The 12,687-nt window shown below is 41.7% G+C and overlaps 1 protein-coding gene across 1 annotated transcript; it reads left to right on the top strand.

Annotated features, from left to right (window-relative positions):
• Positions 1-3,378: 3,378 nt before the first annotated feature.
• On the top strand, positions 3,379-5,453 carry LOC121987677. Its single transcript, XM_042541413.1, has 5 exons — positions 3,379-3,637; positions 3,779-4,534; positions 4,629-4,832; positions 4,921-5,049; positions 5,140-5,453. Exons 1-5 carry the CDS (start codon positions 3,572-3,574, stop codon positions 5,242-5,244), a joined length of 1,260 nt encoding a protein of 419 aa, XP_042397347.1. The 5' UTR covers positions 3,379-3,571; the 3' UTR covers positions 5,245-5,453.
• Positions 5,454-12,687: the final 7,234 nt, after the last annotated feature.

Raw genomic sequence — 12,687 nt, 5'->3', positions numbered from 1 at the left:
TCAACGGCAATTGCTTGCTGCTGTTGTATTAACTTTTGTGCTCGAGCGATTACTAGCAATTCCAAATACTCTTGAGATGGGGTGACGGTGTTGAATCGTCCAGCTTCTTCCATCTCTATATTTTAGATTTAGGTTAAAGTTCCCACAGACGACGCCAAATTTGATTCTGTCTGAAACTAAAGGAGATGATGTGCTGGGTAGGTGGTGATGCTATTGATCGGAAGAAGATTTTGCTTGGGAGAAAAATATGATAAGTCATAGCAAAAAAGGGCTCTATGTGCCTCCCTCCTCTTTGCGCACACGGAAAAGCAAGCCCACAAAACGTTAGGGCAAAAATCAGGGAGGAGGTCATAGGCCCTTCGATGCTCAAGTTAGTAGATGGTCGAGCGAAAAATGGAGAAAAACTATAGTAAAACTGAGTGAGCATAATGAAGAGCAATTTGTGATATACTATGTAAAGAGTGTAAAACGTACCTCTAGAGGAGAGAACCCCACCTTCTAGCGTCAAATAATAAAAGATGTACAATCTAAAATTTATACAGTTATCCTATGAGAAATTTTCTGTTATATATATATATATATATATATATATATATATATATATATATATATAAACAGTTTTATGTAACCTCCATAATAATGGTAGAAATTGTATAGTCACCTTCGTAAGAAGGTTTCATTGAATGCATATATTCTATCGAAGAATATTCTCTAACGGATAATTGTTATTCTGACAATCTATTGTGATTCCCTGATAATATTGTCTCTTGGAATATAATCCGGTCGAATATTTGGATGAACGGGGTATCTCGATTATCTCTATATCTGATTGGTTTGGAATGAGAATAACTTTATGCATTTTTCCCTGAGCATTCATATGAAATGAGAACAACGCCTCATAAGCCCGATCAAGCTTATAAATAAGAGCATTATTGAATCTCATAAGTATAACCGACGATAAGTCCGATCAGCAATATGCTTGAAGGCTCATACTGAAGATATGATAAGTAATGAGGAGTCAAGTCTCGCAGGTCCGATCAGCTCTAGGACCGACTGGCTGTATAATGGGAGATTGGCTATTGGATAATAAGGCATTCAGACTCATAGTTACGACCAGCCTTGTGACGGTCTGATTTATATTGAAGGCTGTACTACACTATAGAACAACATCTGTAAGCTGAAAGTAATATTGCAGAAGTGAAGAACTGAATCCCATATGCTCAATCGACTTTAGGGTCGTTCGGGTTTAGTTTGTACATCTTGGCACTGAATGGAGAGATATGTCTATTAAGTACGTCTGACTTCAGGGACGTTTGGCCATATATTCAGTTGTGGCAAAAGACAAATACGCTCGCTCCCAGCGCCCTCGCCAACCTGTCCCAAGGCCAACACGGAGGAGGTAAATCATGGACGGCTACTAGCCTTTAGAACAGTAAATTATGGACGGCTACTAACACATAAGGGAGAAACAAAAAAACAGTAAATTAATTAATTTAAATTAATAAAGATAAATTATCAACCTTTCAATTTATATTTTAAATAAATGATTAATCAGGAACACGGTTTTATAGAGATAAATTATCAACCTTTCAATTTATATTTTAAATAAATGATAAATACAATATATTAAATCAAAACAATAATGAACCTGCACTGTGAACAAAAATTGACTAAGATATTTATATTTTGAATCATTAAAGGTCGCCTGTGAAAGGCTGCCCATCCAAAAATTGACGAACGAACACCATAAGTAGGATGCGGCCCGTTCGCCTTTGAGATTAGTGTTGGCTATCGTGGCGTCGGCACGACCAGCCGTCTCTATACGATCATAGACCAGTCGATCCTCAACCCTGACAAGATGGGTTATATTCAGCCATATATTGAGAGTGAATACTAAGCTTAGATATGCCCTGCCTGTCTTTGGCTGACTGGATATATAACAGAGTTCAATTGTGCGAGTCATAATTTCGACTTATCTTTGTGCCGGTCAATTTTTCACGAGTGAAGCACTAGATCCTTCAAACACGACTGACTCTTAGATCGTCCGTCTTCATACCGAAGGCGTTAGCGTCGAGTGAGGAGCTAAGACCTGATGACCTCATCTTGACTTTCACTAACACTTTATTTTAACTTTGATTTTCATGTCACTTCTGGATCTATTCATAACATCCTGTATAACATCCGATAATAAAAATATATGAACGAGCTTCGATTTGACAAAAGTTAAATAAACATTGATCCTCTCACATCGAAGTCAAAAGTTATAATCTAGTATTGTCGTCCCGCATCATATCCCTTCTCCTCCATGGACCTACTCGGACAGACAAGCCATAAACCTTAATTGTCAGCACCCAACTGAAGTGAATGAAGTGCACTTTCAAGAAAACAGTGAAAATTGTTCAGTCCGTTGAGTAACTGAATTTCTTCCGGTCAATTGTTCCTTCTTTTTGCTTTCACTTTTCGTACAACTAAACCGAGTTTTATACCCCAACAACTGCGAGCACACTTAGCTTGGAGATCATCACAGGCTCATGATCAGCAGCCAATCAATGCAAGTTCCTCCTCAGGGATCACCCGTCTTCTCAAACAATCCCCGAATATGTCTGGATATGAATTCCTAAGGAGGCATGGCATGCAGGATCACGTTTCATGATTAGATTTGCCACTATGGAGAAAGAAGCCTACAAAGATCTCCATGTTCTGAGTCTCGGCGGCTGCATACATGAAATTAACCAGGAACTGACGTACACTCAAGTGGTAACATGGCCAACAGGTTTTGTTCTCACAAGGGAAGGACATGAGATTCCAGTGGAGCTCTAAAGAGGCAGCAGAGATCACTCGAGAAGAGATTTCATTTGCTTTCTCTTTTTCTTTGCTTTAGAGGGTCTCCTTTCTCAGCCACAGGCAACTATATCTTCGTGTGCATGTCATGCATAGATTCCCAGTCACTGGACAGTGGAAAGCCTTTTAAGGGACTGATGGGAATATAGTTCCATCTAAGCTCATAAATCATTTTGAGAGAACTGCCCATAGTTGCTGCTCTGTAAGCTTGAAGCTGAACAAGAGCAAAAGCATTCAGATTTTATTCTCAACCACTGCCTTTCCTAGTCCTGAAGGATTAATTGCTAATGCATCTGTAATTAGTCAACAAAAAAAAAGGGCTGAATGTTCTAATTAACGTTAGAAAGGAAAAAGGGAATGGGCCCCCTCCCTTGTGGTCGTCCGTCAAACTCGGTGGGGCCGTGCTTTGACGCCGTGTGCCCGTAAGCGTTAGTTCGTCCTCGCTCTCCATGCAGCATCTCTCTCTGTTGAGTATTCTGTTTTATTTCTGCCTTCTCATCCCATTTTTAGCTACTCATTATAATAAGCCAACAGCCTTTCCTTCTTTAATCTCACTTCTCGCTATATATACGCCATCTGATGGGGGAAATGGATTGTCGGAGGTATAATTAATTAAATTCTTCTAAGATATAGGAATTGAAGAACCAGAGCCTGCGAATAGGTGGTGGTTTTGATCAGGAGTTTAAAGCTCGGATCAGAGAAGACAAATACTTGTTGTAGCTGGAGATTGATGGTTGGCGAAGGAGACATGTTGCCGGAGATTGCCGAACCGGCCGCCTCTGACGAGCTCTTGATTGTAAGTTTCGACGTGCAGGGATGTTGTGATGAACTTGTAGCTAGATGGAATGCAGTTTGATTTAGTGCGATGAGAATGGAATCGTTCATCTTCTTCTCGGAAATGGTAATTGAGATTTCTTTGTGTGTTTGAATTGACCAGGAGATCTCGAGTCCTATCGCGGAGCAGCTGCTCGATTTCTGCGACGGCGACGGGGGAGGCACCGGTGGGCTTTTCGTCCATTCCGACAACTCCATCTTACTCCCTTCCTACGAGGACGGCGTCTCTTCTTCACCGGAGGCATATGCCGTCGCCGCCACCGATGGCCCGGCGGCTCTGTGCTGCTATGGAGTCGACGACAACGCGGCCGCAGGATTCTCCTCCTCACGCTCCCTCTACGCCCTCTTCGACGCCCCTCCACCACCGCCCGACTCCGACCCTGACCTCTCATTCTACCCTTCTTCTTCCTCGTCTTCCTCCGACCTCCTCCCCCCTCCTCCGTCGGCGGAGGCGTTCCTAGTCCCGCCGGGGCCAGCGATGTATGTCGGGGACCCTTTCGACCAGGTGATTCTGAAGGAGAGCATGACGGACGGGTACTCAATCGACCTCGCCACGGTGGTGCCGATGCCGTCGGCTGGAGGATCTGCGATGGGTCAACCGCCGCAAGGGGGGTTCGAGGAGCCCTGCTACGTTTTGCCAGAAATGGCAGGGCTGAACGCACCTTCGTTCGAGTTTCTACAAGGCATTAACGCAGCGCTCTACGGCGGAGGCGACTCCCAAGATCTCTTCGGTGGCGGCATGCCGGCCATAGGCTCCACCGCCAGGCTCCTGACCGATGTGGCAGAAAACGGGGCTCCAGTGTGCTCGTTCGTGCAGGACGCCATGCGATCGCACTCGTACAACTCCGGCGATTTGCAGGTACCGGAGAATTGAAAACAGAGAACGCAACCTTCATTCGCGCTTGTCGAATTGCAATTAATCCTCATTTTGGCCTTTCAAAACATCGATGAAGGTGATAGGTGGAGGCAGCCAGCACCCGATGATGGGATGCAACAGCAGCAGCAGCAGCGCGAGGCCAATGCCGACCTCCGACGCGATCTCGTCGCTGGACGATCCCACGTACAAGGTCTGCCGCTTGTCCGTCGAAGAGAGGAAGGAAAAGATCCACAGGTACATGAAGAAGAGGAATGAGAGAAATTTCAGCAAGAAAATCAAGGCGAGCATACTTCTACACCATCACTCACGATCCAACTTCCTTCTATAACAATCGAATAGTACTAAGCTTGATCTTCGCGCGCATGCAGTATGCTTGCAGAAAAACTCTAGCAGACAGCCGGCCCCGAGTGCGTGGAAGATTTGCCAGAAACGATGAACTCGGAGAGGTGGCAAGACAGAGATCATCGAGTGCCAATGAATTCGACGACGATGAAGAAGTAAAACTCTATAGCCATCTCCTCTTTCGTTTACTACAGAATTAAGATCGACGCCATTGATCGATGATTGTTTGCTATTTCTATTTGTAGATGGTGGTGAAAGGAGAAGGCATCCTCGACTCCTCTAACATCCTCGCACATATCAATGGAGTCAATTCGTTCAACTACAACTACACTCTTGAGTCTTGGATTTGACTGAGGAAGAACAGAAATCATTCATCATTCACTAGCTTAATTAGTTTTCTTGGGTGGTCCAAGTTTCAACCCCAAGATTATTTGTATCCCTGCATTCGAATAATTTGGAGTTGAAGGTAGATAGGAGGAAAAAGACAATGGAGATTCATGTACACTTCTGAAAATCTAAGCACTTTGATGACAGAATTTACACAATCTAGTTTTGTCTTTGACCTTGTGTTTGTTATTCAACTTGCTTCTTCAGTTTTTGCTATTCAAAATGGAGATCAATTCATTTAATTAAATGAATTAAATAGATCATTGTTCCGTCCGAGAACTAGAAGTGGGACAACACTTTGCAAAGGTATTAGTAGTCATAAACCTCTTAAAAAATTTATGCTATGTTATATCATTGTCATATCAAAAATTAAAAACCTTACTCCTTTTAAAAACCTCCCCCCACTATCATAAAATCTCTCTTTTAAAAATATCACTTCTGTTAAAATCCTCTCTCCATCCTCTTTCTGCTATTTTTTTTTATAAACCTGGTCCCAAGATTTTGACACAAGTTTATAAAAAAAAAAAAAAAAACTATAAACCCTACTTATGCAGTGGGGGAGGGATTTATATTGAAAGGTTAGCATAAATCGCATGCTATAAACCTCCCGTTATAGATGCTCTAAATCATCGTCTCTCGTCGTCTTCCATGATGAATCAGCTTCTATCCTTCGGCCAAGTCAGTTTTCAAGGAGTCAAGTTTTAGTATCGAGGAGTCGGCTACCGGCTAGTCATCCACAAGTGAACCAATAGGAATCAAGTCGTCAGTCAACTTCCAAATGCCAATGAAGAGTAGGACTCAACCTTTTTGGAGAAGATTGACAAAAGATTAAAGAGGGGCCAAGGGACACTTTGTCGTGGTTCCTCCGACGCTAAGTTAAAGACGGAGAGATCTAGAGGGGGTGAATAGTTTTGTTCACTTCTTCAATGATGATTTACAATGGATACTCGAAGCGAAGATCTTCACAATGTTAACTCCCTTGATTTTACTTAGTATCCAATTTCTTGAAGAGATTAATCCAAGGATTCACTCCTTACTCACAGATACACTATGAAACCTCCTTCTAGGAGGTAGAGAAGTCTCGTACAAACTCAAATATGAGAAATACAAATAAGAAACACAAACTAAGCTACAAAGAAATCGAAATGACTTTACAACATGAACATTGCTTTGCTTACTATTTTCTTACTTTGGTTAGCCTCTTGATGCTTGAAAAATACAGCAACACTTGTCACCTAAAACTCAAGAACTGGCATGAACTGTTGTTTGAAATATCTATTGATCCTGTCCGAAAGTCGGTGAGATGAAAAGCTGGGGATGTAGCGCGCCCGCTGACCGCCTGTAGACTCCGCTCTGACTTACAACACAAATTACGTCAGTGTCGAGCCAGGGAAGGGGTCCCTGGCGTTGGCCCTCTAACGCTCAAGTCAGTTACCGGCGATGAAGTAGAAAGCAGAGCAACACGACTAAACAGTAGCGAGAACAGTGTATCGCGTATTGCGTACCTCTGCCGATGCTTGGACCCCCCTTTATATAGAGCTCTTGTAGCGTGCATGCACACTGCTCAAGACGGGCACGCTTCCCCAAGTTGTTCTTGAAAAGACTTGTCAGTAAAGTGTCTCTGACATAGTACCTTAACAGGCCGAGCATATTTCTGAAGTGACAGTGGAAGCTTCCACTGTACGATCTTTTGGTTGTCCGTGCCCGGTGTCGGCGACGCTAACTCTAAAAAGGATGTCGATGGATACCAGAGAGGGTATGTTGCTAGGCCGAGCGGGTTGGCCGCTCAGCTAAAACTTCACTGTTCTTGTGCCCTGTCCGCTCGGCCGGAGATCCACTGTGGTTGACTCGCGTCCGCTCGACCGGGACTCCATTATGCTGGTGTCAAGTCTGCTCGGCTAAAGTTCCACTGTACTTGTGTCACGTTCGCTCGACCGGAATTCCACTTTACTTGCCGAGTCCTACTGCTTGACTGAGCAGGGTAGCTGCTCGGCTGGGCTTCTGGCCACTGTTCTTCCTCTGTCCGATATTCAATATTCCATTAAGCGTCGGTCATTTGACACCTCCCCATGTCAAAGGCGAGGTTGGACCGGAACCTTCACTACAAGAAAAATGGGATTCTACAACCCTTAAACGACAACGCTTTTTATAAAAAACGTTGTCTTTTTTTTTTAACAACGCTTTTAGTGAAAAGCGTTGTCTATTTCATTATTTTCTTATTAATAGACAACGTTTTTCTAAAAACCGTTGTCTATTAGTGACTTTTACGGGTAAAAGATAACGCTTCGTAAAAAGCGTTGTCTATTAGTCTTTTTTTTAGTGTTTACGACAACGATATTTAAAAAGCGTTGTCTATTATTATGTTATCATTTAAATCTGAGATGTTATGAACCGTTAGATCAAATAAGGAGTAGTAAAACCCTAAGTTTTACTCGGCTCCCACTATCTCCATAATACCTCCCGAAGCTCTCACCTCACACGTCTTCAATCTCCTCCCGAACCCCTCATCGCATGGCCTCTCTGTCCAACTCCTCATCTCACGCTCTCTCTGTCCAACTCCTCTCCGGTGAACCCCTCTCCGTGAACCTCTCGTCGGGGTGAACCCATCTTCGGTGAACCCCTCTTCGCTAAATGATACTCTACCAAAGCCGTGTGACATTTTCTTTCCCTTTTTCTGTGACATTCATCATGCTCAGGTCTGTACAAATCCTTTGCCAAGGTGACATTCATCTTCCTCAGGTATGTGACATGCATCTTCCTCAGGGTTGGAGGGTAAGCGCTTCTCGAAGCACTGAGACTCATCACTTGATTTCACTGCATCAAGGAATCCCTCTTTCGATCGTACTTTTTGTTTTCTCTGATGTTTGTTTGTTTTCTAAAACCCTCTTCTTTTTGTTTGTTTTCTCTGATGTTTTGCTTTAAGAAGGTTTATGCCCTGGCGATTTCTTTCTTTGAACTTTTCCTCTTGATTTTTAGCTGAAAAATTTCAATTTTGGAGGTGTTATTGTTGACGTGCTGAGAATACTTATGAGTTTCAGGATGGTAGCTAGGAATAATCTGGTTATGTTGGAATTGATGGCACAAGGAAGGTTAGGAACCTCTTTGGATGACCTGATCGTTCTAGTGTCTTTAGGAGCACGCGACTAGTTATGTACAAAAGCTATTGTTTGATCCTGCCAAAAGATAACATGCTAGTTATATGTTAACAATGTATTTGATCTCCTGGTCGGACTTGTACTAGGCTTAGGATGTTTCTTTCAGAGCAGCTATATGTTGCTCTGAATACAAAATAGTTAAGAGTGGAATTCCAATTTCAGAGCATCTATATGTTGAGTAGTATCTTTCTATATAGTCTTTCACTTATCTAGAAGCTATATGTTAAACATGATGTTCTAGAATATTGCATGAGAAGTTCACAAAGTCAAAGATATGATTTTATTCCTTGAACGTTGTCACATGACCAGACTAACTAATTAGGATAATGCTACCTGGTGGCTTCTTCTGCCTGCTTCGTGCCAATGATGACAATTCAAGTTGTAGCAGAGCGCATGCAGAAAATCGAATCTGAGGTCAAGGAAATAAAAAAGGTCTTTTTTTACAATCTCTGCAACAAATAGTACAACTTGGCAATAGAATTTGAAAGTCATCTAAGCTCTTATGACCACAATTATGGAAAGGTAACTTGTGTTATTCAATATTAGCTTTTTTTCCCTTTAAGATGGTTTCAATTTTTTGCAAGATACTATCTGGATTTTGCATGGATGGACTAATTGGTTTATATAAGTTCTGCGAGAGATTTTTTAACAACCATGTTCTTTAATATTTTTTGCTAATGGAGATTAAGTGCCTGCTAGCTCCCAATTCCAATAGTTGGTTAAAGATAGATGATGAAAGCGATTAATGTTTTTGGTTTTTGAAATGAAGTCAATTTTATTAGTAAAATTATCTATGGTAGTTCACATCAATGTTCACTAAATTTTTTTATTGCGCCAAACTCCAAGAAACAAGTACATTTTTTTGGTATTCCTTTCCATTGTCATTAAAAAAGTTTCTTAAATGGATCTCAGTTTCATGATTGTAACTAAATTGATAGCCTCATCTGTAACCTTATTAGAATAATGATAGTCCCTACAACATGTCAATGTGGCTCTTATTCTTTCTAAAATCTATAGAGATTCAAAGAAATGAGAGAAATGCATGGAAGCAGCCGTGATGATAGGCAGAAAAGAGAACAATTACGCCAAGAGAAGGAAATGTCTAAGTTTGCACAAATGTATCCTATATACTTTTGCTTTCTTACACCTCCCTGCACTTTTATTTAATTTTTTTTTCCTGTGTATATATGTGTGAACCATAGAACGTCATATCTTGTCTACATGTTTATTTACAATTTTGCAGGGCAGATGAACATAAACAACGCCAACAATAGCAACAACAACAACAACAACAATATGAAGGTTTTGGGACCTCCTGCGATGTTAATGCACCAAAGGTTTCTTCAATAGTAGTACAACAGGATCAGTGACAGGATATGAAATTTGGCTTTTCTAAACAAGGCAATGCCAAGGTTGGTTATTTTGGATCCCATCTTGTTAATTGAGGTTTTCTTTTTGTTATTGTTAAGTTTAGTAAACTGTATAATGTAAGCTGTGTTGTTACAACATAGCTTGATGATCAATATCAGATACAACAATGCTTGATAATAACCCTTATTATCAAATGATTGAGTTGTCCAAATGTATTTTGCTTGTCATTAGTAGATCATTACACTTTTTATAAGTCGATATAGAACTTCATTCTTGTTATTTTTCACCTATATTTTAGTATGTTATTTTTTGTGTACATGACAGTTTGTGGGTGCACTTTTGTGCTTGTGCTTTGCATACTGTTTATGAGGAATTGGCTTGTGAACTACAATAAATTTCTTACTAATTGTTGTCACCATAGGTCCACTAATGACCCTTGTAAAGTTTTGATTTATCTCATCTGTACCTATATCCAGATTTTCTAATTGTTGTATGATGTGAACTGTGACCTTTGTTTTTAGTTTTTCTTTTGCATAATACTGATGATATTGTTTTCTATGGCAGATACACAGTGGTAGGTGTTTTGTCCCAGTCTCAAGCCAGCAATCCTTTTTGAGTGTATCTTGTAGAAGTAAACATGAAGATTGTTCCCTTCGAGGCCAGCTAGCTATTTTGTGCTTTTTTGTTTTAAATTTGAATGTCACTCTACTTTTAAATAGAATTATTTAGTCTTTGAAACCATTAACTGAATTCTACTTTGTAGCTGAATTCTCCTGTAATTATTAATATCTACTTTGTAGTTGAATTCTATTATTTTCGTATGAGTTTGAAATCATTAGCCAAGTTGATTAACTGCTATTATATGTCAAATTCGAATCTGGATATGGTAAAAGAAAAATAATAATTTTGTAAATATAAAAACAATGATTTTGGAAATAGACTTTTTTTATTTTTTTATTTTAAAAAGACAACGCTTTTAAAACGTTGCAAAAGTGTTGTCTTTGTCAAAAACAACAACGTTTTTAAAGCGTTGCAAAAATATTGTCTTTGAAAAAAAATAACAACGTTTTTAAAGCGTTGCAAAAGCGTTGTCTTTGCTACAAAAGACAACGTTTTTAAAGCGTTGTCGTAGAGCGGACTTTTAACAACAGTGCTTTTAACAACGTTTTTTCACCATCAAAGACAACGCTTTTAAAGCGTTGTCTATTAGCTTTTTTCTTATAGTGCTTCTCCCCTAGTCGGAGCGTGGTAGCCCCCGACCGACCGATGATATCTGAGCATTGACCGCCTTGACTTTGACCTCCACCGTGGCAACTATCCTCCGTGAGGTGAGGCCCTCCTTATCACTGCATCACATGCCTCCCCCTCAAGTCTAGTCGAAGGAGACTGCAAGTCCGACTGACTAGACAAAATTATCTGTGAACCGTGCCACCCGATCGGCTTCGACACTCCTTGGTTTCAGATCGGGATAATGTGGCGCAATGGTCGGCTATGTGACCGCTCTCTACCGATTGGCCTGTTGAAGCCTGTCGTTCGACCGTAGGTCTACTCCCTTAAGCCGATCAACACAACGAATATTTATACTTGTGAAATCTTTTCTTGGGTTGTCTTGGGAGAGCGCGATCCAGGCTCACGTCACCCATATTTATGGGAAATCGTGCAAATCCCTGTGCATTATGGTTAAGTGCGCCCCCATGTCTCTTAATTGCCCTCATTAAATGTTGATCCGTGGTGAGGCACCATGTGTCCCGCCCGCCATCGCCGCACGCTTGACGTGACAAGTGGATATTCACTGGCGATGTGACGTTTGGCACTTCAAATTCAATGGCTTGATCTCTGCCTGGGTTTTCGCAACCTTGATCGGATGACTCCGGTCGGCCGGCCCCGAGGCTTATAATCCCGTGCACGTCGCCGCTTCCTTCGCATTTTTATCTTCGAGCTTCTTCAGCGATAACTCAGTCTGTGCTCCAACGACATTCCTCCTTTTTTGCTCCTCCGACGGCCTTTTTCCAGTAAGCTTCATTCCAATCGCACACGTCTTCGTGTTTTAGGTGTTTTTATGTTCCAGCGACATTCCAGTAGTCTTCCTTCTCCTTCGCATCCTCTCTCTGCCCGATTTTTGCGATGTCGTGTTCCTCGCAGCCGCCTGTCGGCGTACCTGGGCTTTGGTATACTTCTATTGAGTCCAGGTTTGACGCCGGCGACGCTGAGAGTCTGAGCGCTACCTTTAAGTTCCTTCTGGATACAAGATTGTTCTTCTTTCTCCTTTCGATCGGCCAAACTCTCCGTCGCTTGGCTATCTTACCTTCTTTACGAATCAGTTTACAACCGGTCTGTGGTTTCCTATTCATCCCTTCCTTCCCGTCGTTTGTAAATACTTTCGCATCTCCCTTCACCAATTAGTGTCGAACTCCTTTCGGTACTGTGCGGGGTAGTTGTTCTGTTCTGCCTGCACGGGATTCTTCTCACTCCCCGGATCTTCCACTATTTTTATTACCCGAAATTATCCGAGCCGAGGACTTTTCTTTTCCAAACCCGAGTGGGCTTAGTTTTCTTTGACAAGATGTTGACCTCCAACAAGCATTGGAGGGAATACTTCTTTTTTGTACACCTTCCCGAGCAGCCAGACTTCCCGACCCACTAGCAGCTCGAAGTGGCGAGTTAGTCTCCCTTGAAACATTATAAGAGCCAATCAGACTACCTCAACGTAGCTTCGATGTTGGCAGATTAGAAATATGACATCCACAAGTTGTTGCTGGAGGGTGTCCTCTATATCTTCGGCTTGAGTCCGATCCGCACCCGGCTTCCGTTCAGCCTAGGTATGCAATTTCTTCACTCCTTCCTTTGATTCTAACTGATTTTTCTTCCTCTTTTGTAGCT

Source organism: Zingiber officinale, chromosome 5B (genome assembly GCF_018446385.1).
Source record: "Zingiber officinale cultivar Zhangliang chromosome 5B, Zo_v1.1, whole genome shotgun sequence".
Taxonomy (NCBI): domain Eukaryota; kingdom Viridiplantae; phylum Streptophyta; class Magnoliopsida; order Zingiberales; family Zingiberaceae; genus Zingiber; species Zingiber officinale.
Note: the sequence above shows the minus strand (reverse complement) of the source record. Positions and strands in the feature narration are given on the sequence as shown.